This window comes from Anomaloglossus baeobatrachus, chromosome 6 (assembly GCF_048569485.1).
Source record: "Anomaloglossus baeobatrachus isolate aAnoBae1 chromosome 6, aAnoBae1.hap1, whole genome shotgun sequence".
NCBI lineage: Eukaryota > Metazoa > Chordata > Amphibia > Anura > Aromobatidae > Anomaloglossus > Anomaloglossus baeobatrachus.
Genome location: NC_134358.1, coordinates 343,370,059 through 343,386,972, shown reverse-complemented (window position 1 = coordinate 343,386,972; position 16,914 = coordinate 343,370,059). Strand labels below are relative to the sequence as shown.

The 16,914-nt window shown below is 44.1% G+C and overlaps 1 protein-coding gene across 14 annotated transcripts in view; it reads right to left on the bottom strand.

Moving 5' to 3' along the window:
* Positions 1 to 16,914, bottom strand: part of TRIO (trio Rho guanine nucleotide exchange factor) — a 3,493,742-nt gene that overhangs the window by 2,255,260 nt on the left and 1,221,568 nt on the right. For all 14 annotated transcript variants that reach the window (XR_012724343.1, XR_012724344.1, XR_012724345.1 and 11 more), the window contains exon 34: positions 12,230 to 12,331. Coding sequence is in view for 11 of the 14 variants with exons in the window: in XM_075314973.1 (XP_075171088.1) it covers positions 12,230 to 12,331 (102 nt within the window). In the remaining 3 variants the exon portion in view is untranslated. The remainder of the gene's footprint in view (positions 1 to 12,229; positions 12,332 to 16,914) is intronic.

Sequence of the window (16,914 nt, the reverse complement as noted above, 5' to 3'; positions counted from 1 at the left end):
TAAGGAATTTACAGATTTGTGTGAAGACCATGCTGCACCTAGAGGTGAGAATTTTAGAATATTGGGTTGTGAAAATTATATATTCCTTTTCTTCATAAAACTGTTGCATTATCTCCAAATTTCACATTTTCACAAAGAAAATTGTACAACAGACTGTGGGGTCCATTTTCCTGTTTGGCTTAAAACTAGCCTTGGAAGGAAAAACGCATACCGTATTTTTCGCTTTATAATACGCACTTTTGTTCCCCCAAATTTTGGGGGAAAGTAGGGGGTGCGTCTTATAATCCGAATATACGGATTATATATGGCAGGGTCCAGGTGAGGTGGGGGCCGCTCTGGAGCGGTGCTGGAGGCTGAGGGAGGCTGGTAGAGAATGGTGAGCTGGGGAAGCCTACAGAGGGAGATCTCCTGCTCCTGCTCATATAATATGCACAGCCGCTGTCCATCACCGTGGTGCTGAAACCGCACCACGGTGACGGGCTGTGAGAGTGGCGCATATTATATGTGCCTGTGCTCCCCTTTGATTGCACTTCACCCCTGTGTTAGATATGGCCCCCATGCTGTTGCCCATAGCAAAATAAACTCTTTACTTACCTCCTCCTGCGTGTCTCCCCGATCTCCCTCCTGCTGCTGTGATCAGGCACGCAGAGACATCTTTCACATGACCGCACCGAGAACCAGGAAGTAGGAAGTGCAGGAGACAGGAGGAGCTCAACCACACGGAGGGAGACACGAGGGAAGACAGTGCTGGAGAAGGTAAGGAAAGAGTTTATTTTACTAAAAGCAGCAGCATGGGGGCAATATCTAACAGGGTGATGTGTGCCAGCCACAGTGGGCCGTGTGCCAGCCACAGGGGGCCATGTGCCAGCCATAGGGGCCGTGTGCCAGCCATAGAGGACGTGTGCCAGCCATAGAGGACGTGTGGCATCACTGGGGGCCGTGTGTCAGCCACAGGGGGACGTGTGCCAGCCATAAGGGTCGTGTGCCAGCCATAGAGGGCATGTGCCAGTAATAGGGGACATATGGCATCACTGGGGGCCATGTGCCAGCCACAGGGGGCCGTGTGCTAGCCATAGGGGCTCTGTGCCAGCCATAGAGGACGTGTGAAAGCCAAAGGGGACGTGTGTCAGCAATAGGGGACATGTGGCATCACTGGGGGATGTGTGCCAGCACAAGGGGGCTATATTCAATATAAGGTGGCCATATCCAGATTAAGCGGGCTAATTTTAGGATGGGGGGCTATGAGGGACATATACCCTATATGATTTGTTAGACGGACATTATAAGACGTACCCCATTTATTAAAAAAATCTCTATTCCTTCACCAAATTTGGGGGTGAGTCTTATAATCAGGTGCGTCTTATAAAGCGAAAAATACGGTAATTTGACTGATGAAACACAATTTTTGCTGGAACAGACTGCAAATAACATGTTGCATTTGGAAAGCTCATAGATGCCAAATAACAGAAACTCCCCCAAGTGACACTATTTGGGAAACTGCATGCCTCAAGAATGTATTTAAGGGTGTATTGAGCATTTTAAACCAACAGGTATTTTGTGGAATATTACAATATTGGGCCATGTAAACAAAAGATATTTTTTTTCCACAAAAATGTTGCTTTAGTACCAAAGTTTTGATTTTCACAAGAATAACAACAAGAGAAATTAGAACCCATAATTTTCAATGAAATTTCTCCTAAGTACACTCATAACTCATATGGTCATAAACTACTGCTTGACACCACTGGAATTTTGAAGGGTAATTTCTGCTAGAATAGATCCCACAGGTAATTCACGGAATTGAATAACATTCAGCTGTGAAAATGAAAACATAATTTTTTTTCTATAAAATGTTGTTTTAGCTCCAAGTTTTAAGTTTTCAAAAGGGCTAATAGGAGAAAATAAACCACATAATTTGTAACGCAATTTCTCATGAGTACACCGGTACCTTATATGTGGGTTAGTGAAATATGAATGTACCATGTCACATTGTCAGAGCCACTGCGGTGACAGAAAAGCAGAACCCTTCCTATATCTTTCAATGAATTCATGTGTGCAGTAATCATATTGGGAATCATGAATGGATAAGAAAGTCGGGTTTAACACTGCGCTAAAACCATGAAGCCAAACGATGTGATGAATTCTTTGCTATATTTTCTTTATTTAGGCCAAGTCTACATGTTTCAAAGGCATGTCCGCCTTCTTCATCAGGACAAAGGAAAAAACAGCATGATCTATTTAGGCCAAGTCTACATGTTTCAAAGGCATGTCCGCCTTCTTCATCAGGACAAAGGAAAAAACAGCCTGATGAAGAAGGCGGACATGCCTTTGAAACATGTAGACTTGGCCTAAATAAAGAAAATATAGCAAAGAATTCATCACATCGTTTGGCTTCATGGTTTTAGCGCAGTGTTAAACCCGACTTTCTTATCCATTCATGATTCCCTGTTGCATCATCGGGGCTGCTGCTTGACCATTTACTGCATACATAGGAGTTGTGCCTGTCACAACTTCCATAGGTGAGCACCTGTTTTCATTTTCTAAGCCTGCATTGTTTGCCAGATAAGACCCTATGTGCGCTTTTCTCTCCACAGCATTTTGATTCAGTAATCATATTGACATAACACGTGTTTCACATAATCACTGAAGAATTTTTTTTTTTTTTTTTAATGCTAAAATATTGTTTTAGCCCTCAATTTTATATTCTCATAAGGGGAAATGTGGAATATTAGCCCAATAATTTGTTACACAGTTTCTCCTAATTGTGGCAATACTTCATATGTGAATGCACGGTACTGTTTGGTCACATAGAGCTTCTTCCCACCCAAGTCCTACTATTTGACTTTTGGAAAGCGAATTTTCCTAGAATAGTTTCCAGGCTCCATTTGCAGATCCCCTAATTGGTAGAACAGCAGAAACCCCCATCAAGTGACCATATTATGGAAATGAAATGCTTGTTGGAATTCATATACAGTTGAAATGACGATTGTGACTAACAAGCCACTGTATCTGATAAACCCAGAGGTCATTATTTGACCTACGGATGCCATAATTACCACTGACTGCCAGCGATCACATTGGGGAGATGCCGAAGAGTGAAAGAAGGAGACCCCTCCTTCTCTCAACCTAATAAATGCAGTGATTGCCAGGGGTGATGTGGGTGACTAGAGTGGTTATGGGGGCATTATACTATGTATAGGGAGCAATGGTGGATATCAATCAAATTGTATATAAGGTAATGAGGACATCATAATGTGTATAGGAAGCTGTGGGAACATTATACTGTGTATAGGAGGATTGAGGGCAAGCATACTGTACATAGGCGGCTATGGGGGCATTACAGTTTATATATAGGGCGTTGTGGAGAACAAAGTACTATGTACTCATGGCTGTGGAGCCATGAGCAATCATAATACATGGCTATGTAAGAGCCTGGACCTTCATACAGGAAGCTGGGGAAGCAACATGCTGTACTTATAGGGCTATTGGGGCATTATATTATGTGTAGGAATCTCTGTGGACATAATTCTGTGTACAGGTAGCTGTGTAAGATATCTTACTGCATATAGGGAGCAGTGGGGTCATTATACTGTATGCTGAAAGCTATGAGGGCATTATACTGAGTATATGGAGCTGTGGGGACATCATATTGTGTATAGGGTGCAAAAGGGGCATAATGATGCATATAAGGAGCGCTGTGGGCATGATTCTTTATGGGCTATGGTGGCATTATACTGTATATATGGAGCTGTGGGACATCTTACTGATATAGGAATCTGTGGCGCCATCATACCATATATAGGGAATTGGAGGGGGGCCTTTATATTGTGTATACTGGCTTATGGGACACTATACTGTTAATGGGGGTGGCTGTGGGACATCAGCTACAGTATGAGTTAGACAGAGGAATACTTCTCCATCTACATTTCAGCTGGTTTATTAGCTCCATAAACCAGTCTGAACAAAACAAAACAAAAACAGCCTTAGGCTGCTTTCACACATCAGTTTTTTGCAATCAGGCATGATCTGTCCAAAAAACTGATGCAACGGATCCGGCGAAAAAACGGATCAGTTGCATCAATTTTTTCCATCAGTTCCTTCAGTTTTTTGACAGATCCGGTGTGATACTAAGCATGCTCAGTTTGCCGCATTACGGCGGATCTGGTGTCTATAGGCTTTCATTATAAAACACGCCGTACGGCGCCGGATAAAATAATAGTCTATGAGGGAAAAAACGGATCCAGTGTCAACAGACGCCGGATCAGTTTTTTCATGTTTTTGCCGGATTGTGCCTGATTGCAAAAAACTGATGTGTGAAAGAAGCCTTACCGGCATAAAAGAAAACAAAAACACATGTACATAGTCCATACACTGCGGGTTCAGCCCGCGAAAGTTTGAGGTTCCACACTGTTCATAGAGACACAGACATGAGGAATTGCTTCCTCCAAAACACAAAACAGTAAGTGTGTCCAGAGGGCTGGTTTTTACCTCTTGGACCATATCCCGAGGTGGAGATATGGTGAACAGCCGTCCCAACCATCTCTTTAGCTGTTCACAAAAAACCTGGCCCAGTTAAAAGCAATTTAATCCTCTCAGCACCTAGTATGCTGGAGCATTACATCCGGGTTCACATCACTGAATTTAGTAGTATCAGTGACACATACTTCCCCTCTTGCACTTTACCAGTGATCATATCACAGTGGCAACATACAGGTGCATAAGGTGGACTATGGAGCAAACATAGCATACAGTGCCTACAAGTAGTATTCAACCCCCTGCGGATTTAGCAGGTTTGATAAGATGCAAATAAGTTAGAGCCTGCAAACTTCAAACAAGAGCAGGATTTATTAACAGATGCATAAATCTTACAAACCAACAAGTTATGTTGCTCAGTTAAATTTTAATAAATTTTCAACATAAAAGTGTGGGTCAATTATTATTCAACCCCTAGGTTTAATATTTTGTGGAATAACCCTTGTTTGCAATTACAGCTAATAATCGTCTTTTATAAGACCTGATCAGGCTGGCACAGGTCTCTGGAGTTATCTTGGCCCACTCCTCCATGCAGATCTTCTCCAAGTTATCTAGGTTCTTTGGGTGTCTCATGTGGACTTTAATCTTGAGCTCCTTCCACAAGTTTTCAATTGGGTTAAGGTCAAGAGACTGACTAGGCCACTGCAACACCTTGATTTTTTCCCTCTTGAACCAGGCCTTAGTTTTCTTGGCTGTGTGCTTTGGGTCGTTGTCTTGTTGGAAGATGAAATGACAACCCATCTTAAGATCCTTGATGGAGGAGCGCAGGTTCTTGGCCAAAATCTCCAGGTAGGCCGTGCTATCCATCTTCCCACATGGATGCGGACCAGATGGCCAGGCCCCTTGGCTGAGAAACAGCCCCACAGCATGATGCTGCCGCCACCATGCTTGACTGTAGGGATGGTATTCTTGGGGTCGTACGCAGTGCCATCCAGTCTCCAAACGTCACTTGTGTGGTTTGCACCAAAATTCTCGATCTTGGTCTCATCAGACCAGAGAACCTTGAACCAGTCTGTCTCAGAGTCCTCCAAGTGATCATGAGCATACTGTAGACGAGCCTTGACATGACGCTTTGAAAGTAAAGGTACCTTACGGGCTTGTCTGGAACGGAGACCATTGCGGTGGAGTACGTTACTTATGGTATTGACTGAAACCAATGTCCCCACTGCCATGAGATCTTCCCGGAGCTCCTTCCTTGTTGTCCTTGGGTTAGCCTTGACTCTTCGGACAAGCCTGGCCTCGGCACGGGTGGAAACTTTCAAAGGCTGTCCAGGCCGTGGAAGGCTAACAGTAGTTCCATAAGCCTTCCACTTCCGGATGATGCTCCCAACAGTGGAGACAGGTAGGCCCAACTCCTTGGAAAGGGTTTTGTACCCCTTGCCAGCCTTGTGACCCTCCACGATCTTGTCTCTGATGGCCTTGGAATGCTCCTTTGTCTTTCCCATGTTGACCAAGTATGAGTGCTGTTCACAAGTTTGGGGAGGGTCTTAATTATTCAGAAAAGGCTGGAAAAAGAGATAATTAATCCAAACATGTGAAGCTCATTGTTCTTTGGGCCTGAAATACTTCTTAATACTTTAGGGGAACCAAACAGAATTCTGGTGGTTTGAGGGGTTGAATAATAAATGACCCTCTGAATAAACTTTTCACAATTTAAAAAAAAAAAAAAAAGAAATAACATTCTTTTTTGCTGCAGTGCATTTCACACTTCCAGGCTGATCTACAGTCCAAATGTCACAATGCCAAGTTAATTCTGAATGTGTAAACCTGCTAAATCTGCAGGGGGTTGAATACTACTTGTAGGCACTGTATATAAGGGGGGTGAGGGACATCCTATTGTGAATATCAATGTTTATAGAGGGCTAGGTGAGCAATCATACTGTGTATAGGGGCATATGAGACATCATACTGAGTAAAGGGTGATGCTATATTCATGTACTGACAATGGTTCTGCTAATGTATTTTGTAAATGGTGATAGTTTCTGGTGCTGTATTCATGTACTGACATTGGTTCCAATGCTGTACTCATGTACTGATGGTGGTGCTGGTGTTGTATTTATGTACTGATGGTGGTTCTAATACTGTATTCCTGTAGCAATACTGGTGCTGTATTGATATGCTGATGGTAGTTCTGGTGCTGTATGCTAGTTCTGATACTGTGATCCTTCATAGGAGACAGTAATATGTTCTACATACTGCAATACTGGGGTGATAAATAGTATAAGCAGTCAGTCGATTGCATCTTCAAGTAACCTAAGGGAATTAAATAATAATGAATACATAAAAGAAAAAAGATGGAATTGAGATTTTTCACTGCATGTTTAAATTGCAGTGCAGAGACAATTGTAACCGCTGGAAAAAAAAGCTAGAACCAGCCCATGAAGCAAGCATCTACTGATTACAGGACTGACAAATTATTCAGTATTTTCTACAGCCAATATCAGTAGTTGGACTCATAGCATCTAGAATGAACAAGCAGTTTGATTCTGTGATGCATGAGGACAATAATGATAAGTTAGTAAAATGTGCTTAATTTAAGCATGTGCGCAAGTTGCAATACCATCAGTTGAAACTCACTTTTAAATCCAAAAACTATACAGAAAGCATATAAGATGTAAATTTAAGTTTCTCCTTGTGGAGAATGCGAGGTTGGTTTGATGAGACTTTAAAGCCATGCAATGAAATAAAAATTTCTGGGGGGTGGCAGTCCCAAATGTGATTGGAGTAGGACATGCAGCTCAGGAGGTCCCCACAAAAACAGCCTTTACAGCGGTAAAACAGCTTCAATAGGTCCCCCAGCACACTCCAGACATGGTCCATAGGTCTTAGAAAAAAGCACAGACCAGAAGAGTACCTTACCCATCACTCAGCTCGGCGTCAGGACCCCTGGACGCCTTCTTGCATCCAAACACAGCCATGCTGCGCAACGGCAATATGGCGGTGGGAAATCACAGGAGATGACACCGGACCGCACCAGCAGAGAAGAGGGCCTCCAGACACTGAGTCAGTGGCGCAACCGGAGGATATGGAGCAGCTTGCTGAAGAGACAGGAGACAAACAGGCAGGTACTACTACCCCCATGAGCTCTCCTGCAGAAGGAACGGAGGGAGATAGTGGCACAGGAAGAAAAAGCAAACAGGAGCAGGAGGCTGCTCTTGCTACCCATCAGATAGCTTCAAAGATTACCCCCCCCCGAAACCCCAGACACGCCCAGCAAGAGCAGTAGCTGGTGATTCAACACAGGCACCAGAGTTAACAGAGGAATTCCACATCTCAGCCACCCCTTCTATGTCCAGATATGCACAGCCAGCAACATTGTACTTCTCTCTTGCCAGATGATGGCACACAAGACGCAGCAGGTGGAGACTGGAAACCCTGCACAACCCAGCTCCCTACAAAGGCTGACCTGCAATACCTAGTGCTAGAAATGAAAGAGGTGTGCTCATCAGAAATAGCTAATATCCGCCAAGATATACAGTATATTGCCCAGTGAGTGGAGGCCCTGAAGGATGACCATGACGAAACGCGAACCTACATGGCCAAACATCAGTCCAAAATAATGGCGCAACATGAAACCCTTTGTGATTATCAGAGGCACATGGAGGATCTGGATAACAAGGGATGCCAACATAATATATGAATTAGAGGTCTCACAGAGCAATATGGGGATATATATGATAATAAAAACAAACTTTAACAATGTTCTCTAAGCTCCCCCAGCCCATATGATCAGTCTAGATAGAGCACACTACACAGAGTTTTCAAACCAAAAAGTTCCTCTCAGATGCCCAGGGACATTATATGTTGTGTCAGACTATAAACTCAAAGAGGATGTCATGATGAAAGCAAGGAGACTGTGCTCCATAGAACATAAAGCTCACCCTATATAACTCCTCCCAGACTTCTCTCGGGTTACTTTGCAAACAAAGGTGTTGCTCCGACCACTTATGGACATTCTGAGAGAACAGATCCTCTACAGGTGGGGGTTTCCCTTTGGCCTCACAGCCAGAAAGAACAGCCGCACAGCCACACTCAAGGTTTCGGCTGAACCTGTCTCATTTCTACGAGATCCTGGGGCTGCCCACCCAGAAATTTTCTAATTGGGAACTCACACCTCTACAGTCTCCAGCAATCTGGCACAAGTCCTCCTCAAAGAGACACCGCTCACCTCACGCTCGCAAGAGATAGCAGGCTATGTTCTGTGACATGTGAAGCCCATAAGATGATCCATTGGCTCACTCCATTCTTGCGGCACAGCTTACAGACCGCACTACACAGACTTCCCACTTGGCTGTGGGAGACGCACAGGGCCTTCTGACCTACGACGCCTTTAGAGACTATTATGTATTCACTCCCATCTACTTTACCAACAGACGTAGAGACAAGGGACCCCCTGCTCAATGAATAACTTGCAGGTATTTTGCTACCAACATTACGCACAGAAAATTTAAACGCACTCAATATCCCGATTACTGTTGAAGAACTGAACTCTGCTATCAAAAGCAACCACCCAGAAAGACGCCTGGCCCTGATTGCTTCATGTATCTGTACCATAAAACTTTTCAAAACACACTCATACCCCATATACTGCCCCTTTTCAACTCATTTCTGAATGGTGCGTTAATCCCCCCTCAATGCTACGATCCCTTATCACCGTAATATCAAAACAGGGAAAAGATCCTGCTGATTGTGCAAGTTATCACCCGATATCTTTACTCAATGCAGACCTAAAAATATTTAAGAGAAAACTGGCCACCAGAGTCTCCGGGCTCCTTCCACAATTAATGCACGGGGACCAAGGTGGGGTTCATCCTCGATAGACAAGCGGGGGATAATACTGGGTGGACAATAAACCTTATAGATGCCCTGATCCAAAATAAAGGAGAAGGGTTGCTCCTTAGCATCGATGCAGAAAAGGCTTTTGACAGCCATTGATCCTCCTTATTTGCCACCCTTTAAAATATTTGGTATTGAGGGGCCTTTTCTGCAGGCTGTCCGTGCTTTAAATACGGATCCCGAGGCGATAGTGAAGCTCTCTCATGTCTCATCATCTCCTCTCCCCATATATAATGGTTCTAGACAGGGGTGCCCCCTCTTCCCCCTAATATTTATATTATGTAGAGTCTCTGGCAGTGTGAATGCGGGTAAATCCAGACGTGCAGGGATTTCAGGTCAAAGTTCATGAATACAAATTGTCACTGTTTGCAGATAACATTCTCCTAACCATATGTAATCCACTGGTGTCTCTGCCTAACCTCCACTCCATTCTGTAGGAATACGGGAACCTGTCGAGGTATAAAATGAATGCCTCCAACACAGAAGCCTTATCACTAAATCTGAAGTCACCCATCCTCTCCATATTACAATCTACATTTAAATATGCCTGGAAAAAGGATCGCTTAAAATACCTAGGGATATATATATATAACACGCAAATGACTCCCTCTATGCGCATGATTTACCGTCCTTTTTCGCGGAACTCAAATTGACATTGTCCAAGTGGGATAAGCTGTCGTTCTTTGGAGGGATGGCCTCTATTAAGATGACTAGTCTCCAAAAGTTCCTATAATTATTGAAAACTCTCCCTGTAACAATTCCAAGGTCGGTGATCCGGCAGTTTCAAAGACAGCTAAATGATTTCGCTTGCGCCTATAAACGCCAACAAATCACTCAGCCAGTACTTTCAAGTCCAAGGAAACTGGGCGGACTAGCTTTCATGGACATATGGAAATATTACATAACCACGCATTTAAGATGCATCCCGGCCTGGAGCAGTGTAGCTGCAGAAAGTAAATGGATGTTAGTGGAGAGGGTCCGGTTGGCGCCCAACCACCCCAATGCTCTTCTGTGGCCGACTTTTGCAAATCCCCCAGATACAGCCCTTCTAGGGCCTATGGCATTCACTAGGCACATTTGCAGGACAGCCATAAAAATCTTAACAATCACCTCGGACAAGCCTTCACTGCCGTGGTTCTTATACACGCCAGCCTTGCCAGGCAGTTCCACCAGCCAAATGACTATAGCATGGATCAAAGCATGTCGTTTTTGTTTCAAATTCCCTGAGGAAGCCTTCCACACATATGCACAGATATGTAATCTGGCTACCTCCATGGTAAAGCCTACCTCATTCTATAAGCGTACTTAGTTTGAGGGCCTCTGCAGGCAGGGCACCACAACGAAGGGACTAATCTCATGCATATACGACATACTTGCCTCATTCTGAGATACAATATTCATACATGACAAAATGGGAAACGTATTGTAATACTATTGTATGAACTGAGGATTTCGATTGCGTTAGGGCAATGACAACCAGAGACGGGTTCTTGGTGCAAGAACTTTTATAATATGCAAACAACAATATGTACACAGGAAAGAACATAAAACAATAAATACCTGCCAGGTTCGGAGCAAAGGGGAATTCCCCAGGGAGGCACCAGGAGTGAACCCCTATACAGGGGGCTGTCTGGCGATCACCCCAGAAGGCCTAAATGTACAGCAGCCGGGACACGAAAGGGCAACAGGTTATAGTCCTAAAATGTCCGTACTGAATGTGGGACACGGGTCCTAGGGTAGATATGTACCGGAAGGGACCGGGCACAAACGCCAACCAGACACGGCAGACAGAGTCCGGGACCAGCGAGGGCACAGCTCGATGAGACCAGGTCGAGTCCAGGGCCGTTGTCAGGTGATTCAGCAGTATCCAAAATAGCAACAAGGAAATGAGAGCAGCAGGGCAGGAGTAGACAGGAAGCAGTATACTCAAAAAACTAGACTTGGCTTAGGGGCGGCCTTTTAAACAGATGAACAAGAAGTAGGGCAACAGAACAGAAAACTCCATGTTAACAAAGGGCAATAGCTTTCAAAAGCTAACTGGAAATCCCGGAATACTGACACATATTTGGGAAGGGATATACTGAAATAAGTATGGCAGACTTTCTGGGAAAGGGCAGCAAAGATTTCTCTTTGCACCACACAAAAAAAGAACCAATATAAAATTTTGATGCATTGGCTCCATACCCCAGATTGTCCTCGCAAGGCTCTTTTCTGATTCATCGGATTAGTGCTGGAGGTGTATGAAGAAGAGAGGATCCCTCCCTCATATTTTTGGGATTGTGAGACCCTTTCTCCTTTTTGAATAGAGGTAAGAGAGCTGGCCCACAGAGTTCTGGGGTATAAGGTTTATTTGGACTCGTTCAATTATCTTCTTAACGTTCCAGCCCCGGTGATTACAAAAGATTCAACCAGTCTGCTCCTTTATATATGGACCTTGGCGAAATACCTGATAGCTTCGTACTCGAAAAAGACTCTTCCTTCCACTCTACAAGAATTGGAGATGAGGATTCGAGAAACAAGATGGATAGAATACATTACAGCTTGCATCAACAACCAGCTGGACAAATATTAGCGTATATGGTCAACGTGAGACCTGTAGGTCTATGACTGTTAACCAAATGCTGATGCGGAGTGTCCACATGCTCTGGTGTTCCATGTGGGCACTTTGCACATAACTTATGTCTGTTCAATCCCTCCTCTCTCCCCCCATACGGTCTTTCCTTATGTCTCTCCCTCCCCGATGTCCTGTCTATTCTTATTGATGTTATTTGATGTGTAAACTTTATTTGTAAGGAAATTTTTTTTAATAAACAGTTATGAAAAAAAAAGAAATCAAAATTTCTTCATACACGTAACTAACCTTAAGGACAATTTTGTTGTCAGACGATGGAGTTCTGCCAACCCAGAGAGCAAATTTACAGGGGTCACCTTCTACATGTTCTGTGACTCCTAATTCGGAAGTCTGTATATATATAAAAAAAAAAAGTACTGTTTATACAATAAACATTGGTATCCGTTACACATAACTGTCAGTTACATTAATACGTGACCATAAAAAGTAAAATTGATTTTTTTTACATACAGTATATACAAACACAAACTGTATACATTAGTAAACAGAACTCTTTATATTATTTTTATTTTATTTTAATATTCTATAAGATAAAGTGGCTAAAGCTCAATGCATGAAGACACAAAAGCTGCTTTACCCTCTGTAGCCCAGCTTGGTGTGTCAGCAAACATACCTGACCACTTTACCTTCTCCTCCTGACTTGTACAGCCTCCTGCTTTCAGTGCCCCCCCAGCCTTTGCAAAGCAGTATCTGAAGACATAGACCTGGAGATTGCACCAGTTGCTGCTATATTTTGGGGTCTCATTGACATTACTCTTCTCTTCCATCAGAAAAACCCAATTTACGTGTGATGTATTGAAGTCAGTTCAAGCAATGCTTACATTTCTTCAGTAGAGGTCGTTTAACGTCACATAAACCAATATACTCCTCCTTGATTAAAATGTTGCTCAAGAGGGGCGTGGCCTAGGCACCTAACAGGGAAGAAGCACTTCACTTGGGCTCCTGCTTTTAGAACACACAACTTCCTCTTTAAACTTTACAATCTGCTGCAAAACACCCTATCTTGGGTCCCCTGCTACCCTGGAAGATACCTAGAGGATTAAGCACCCCTAAGTAGCCAGCAAGGTGCAAGCCAGGATCTCCAGCTATCACCCCAAGCTCTGGACACAGACCTAGGCTGGGAGCACAACTCCAGGAGGGCTCCAAGCAGAACACTGAGATTGGAACTATACCCGTGGGACAGCTCCTAGCATGCACCGAGACACAGTGGAGGTAAGGCCTTCTCCCCCATAGAAGGAGACCCCTGGCCCCCCTCCCTGAAATGCCACAGCACCTCCACATAGTCAGAGTGCAGCCCTGAGTCTCTCACCTTCAGTGCTGTCCCAGTTCAGACACAGGAGAGATAGTGTCCCTGAGGAGAAGGAGGCATTTCCAAGTGACAGAGTGGTTGTACCCCAGAGGTGCAGCAGCTGTGATTGCGCCCCCCTCGGGACACCAGGGCTCCATGTGGGCGACACCATTTTGCAGGCTTTGAGAGCTGAAGAAGAAGAGGGCGGGAAATTGTGCTGCAGTTGCCTTAAAAAAACAGGAAAGCTTTTACAGAGCTCTGCACTGCCACCTACTGGATAAAGCTTTTCTCTAAGTGCTCGGCTGAAAAAAGGTCTGCACTGACACCTAGTGGACATTCCTTGGCTCCCTGCACATTACCCTATCGCCACCTGGTGGTCACTGTGACACTGACTTGCTGCAAAGAAAACACCGCATGAGGGAGCTGTGAAGGAGTAATGTAACCCTGTATAATGTCTGAGTAGAGGGGAGGCTCATTCTACCGCCCGAATAGAGGATATAAGTGGACAGCTACAACTTTAATAGTCTCATATACATAAGGAATACTGAAAAGAGACATAATACACTGCACTGACTGAGTAACGATCTGGCTGGGCTGAGGAGGAGAAGAGGACCAGGGTGGTCAATTAAGATTAAGAAGGGGGCAGCCGTTTGTGACTCCATTGGACAAGTTTCTTACTAAGAAAAACTGTGCTGTGAGAAAACCTATGCCACCTAAGGCACAAAGACAATCAACCCTTAAGGGCAGTCAGGCGAAAAATAAAAGTGCGTGGTCGGATCCATTGGATATGGACCTAGACATTACGCCTTCACTGTCTGCTCTGGTGTGTCAGCAGGAGGATGGGGGAGGGTCACGTGACTCCCCATCAGAGACTGAGTTGGGAGATATGAACACCATTTTGACCATAAAAGATTTAAAAAGTATCTGGATCTCCTTCCTACCAAGGAAGACTTCAAATCCCTGATCTCAGAGGTGAAGAAACCTGTAAGTCAGAAATTAACTCAATCCGTTAAGATGTTGGGCTACTGGCAGATAGAGTCGACTCAGTGGAAAGGGAACACGATGCCACTAGACAGTACATTATCAAATTACAGAAAAACGTGACTTCCTATGCTCAGGCTCTGAGTGAAACTAACAAACATCTGGAAGACCTGGATAACAGAGGACGCCGTAATAATATCCGAGTGAGAGGTATCCCTGAGACCACGGGTAATGAGGATGTCCATGCCATACTTGAAACTATATTTAACACTGTGCTGGAGCGCCCTACAACTCAAAGGATAAAATTGGACAGAGCGCATAGAGCATTACGCCCCAGGGGGCCTCAAAATCAATCTCGTGACATTATCTGCTGCGTCCACGACTTCCAACTAAAAGAGTCCATTATGGCTAAAGCCCGTACCTCAGAGAGAATTGAATATCAAGGGACTCGGATCCAATTATTTCCTGATCTATCTTGGATCACCCTACAGAAAAGGAGACACCTGCAGCCACTACTTGCATCCTTAAAAGATAAGGGCATCAGATATCGCTGGGGGTTCCCATTTGCCCTCATAGCCTCAAAAGATGGTCATACGGCTGTGCTACGCTCAACTCGGGACCTCCCAGCCTTCTGCACTGACCTGGGAATCCCTCCACCCACACTGGTAGACTGGGAATTAGAGATGCCATCCAATCCACCCCATCCAGTCTGGCAGTAAGTGGACTCTAGGGGGAGATCTCCCTCACGGCCTAAGGCACGACCAGCTCCAACCTGAGATAACAATTTTTATTTTTTTTTTCTCTTCTGGGAACTGGAGCCCCTTGTTTGAATCTCTGGTTTCAAGCTGCAGCCCCCTTTGGGGGTAATGGGGGGTGTGTGGCTTCATGCCCTCCCTTGTTTATTACAGGGACTTTCGTTGGTTCTTTTTTTCATAAGTAGCTGTTCACTTTTTTTTTTTCTTCTCTTTTTGATATTAATATATTTGGTTTTGACTCCTCATAAAATTTGCACTGGTTTGCTACTAGGGCAGTGAGAATTGAATACTCCCCTCTTGTATATGTTTTGAATTTAGCTTCCGATACTGACTGCGATAGCAGAGTGTCCATAGCTACAAACCCCCTTCAAGGGTTAGAGTTACCCTGGTTCCTCCTACGGAAGAGTTGGTAAAGGAGGTTAGGGTTTAGATATTGGTAACGTTTTTTCTGTTATGCCAATTTTTTCTTCTTTGACCCTGGCCGGAGAGGATAATGGCGGAGGTAAAGGCTTTTGCCCATGGCTTCACTCCTCTCCGGTAACATTTGTGACATGTAAATGTTATGCTCTATATGTTATGTGTTTTGTCATTGTCTTTTCCCATTCCTTATGTGTCGACCCTAATTGTGGTGAGGGAATCCTCTGTACCCCATTGAGAGCCATCCAGCGTGGGCCTTTAGGCAGTTGTGAGATGGGCAATACCCGGTTAGCCTTCGTATGCAATGCTAATTTTGCATTATACTACTACAACTTAAAATATGGTTAAAATTTTAACGTTAAATGTTAAGGGTTTAAACTCAAACATTAAGAGGCGTATGGCGATTGGTGAGATGCGGACCCAGCGAGCTGATGTGGTTTTCTTGCAAGAAACGCACTTGAACCTCAATGGGAACTGCAATTTTGCTAAACATCTGTACCCCACAATTTTTTTAGCTTCCCAGGAAAGGAAAAAAGTCGGTGTGGCGATTTTGATATCAAGGACCTGTCCCATTCAAGTTACGACCTCCTTGGCAGACCCACAGGGTAGGTACCTTATCCTACATGGACATATAAGGATCTTGCGATCATTTTGTGTAATATTTACGCCCCTAATACCTCCCAGATCCTCTTTTTGTACCGGGTATTCTCAAACTCACACGCCTTCCCTCCTCAGCGTGGATTGTGGGTGGAGATTTTAACACTATTTTCTCTGACTCTTTAGACAGGTTGACCATTAACAATCAATTGTCGCGCCCGTCTCAGCGTAAATTGATAGCTGCCTTTCAAAGACTGATCCGCAGGTTTGCCTTATTTGACTTGTGGCGAGTTAAACATCCCTCAGAAAAAACTTTACCTTCTACTCTCCCCCTCATGGTACACACACCAGGATCGACTTCTTCTTTGGCAACATTCAAGCCCTTAGATTGACGAGCAATGTGGATATTGGTGCAATAACGTGGTCAGACCATGCGCCAATGACTCTCACCCTCGATCAGACAACACCACGCACAAGAGTCTGCCACTGGAGGCTCAATGAGTCCCTCCTCAAGAGAACTCTCTACAGAGACAAACTGGAAGCAAGACTGATAGAATACTTCAAGAACAACGAGGGGTCAGTGCCTAATTTTTCTACGGTTTGGGAAGCCCATAAGGCCGTCTTTAGAGGGCAATGCATAGCATTAAGCTCCCGTATCAAAAAAGATAGACTTTATCAGAGAAATCAGCTCCTCAGAAGTCTCAGAGACTTAGAAAATAGGATGACCCTTAACCCATCAATACGTACCCTTAGAGGCATAGTAAAGACTCGTGCCCAACTGAACGACCTTGAGGTCAATATAACAATATTGTAATAAAAATAAAAATATAAAAATAGTAATAAAAATTACTACTTTATAGCATGGAATAAATACT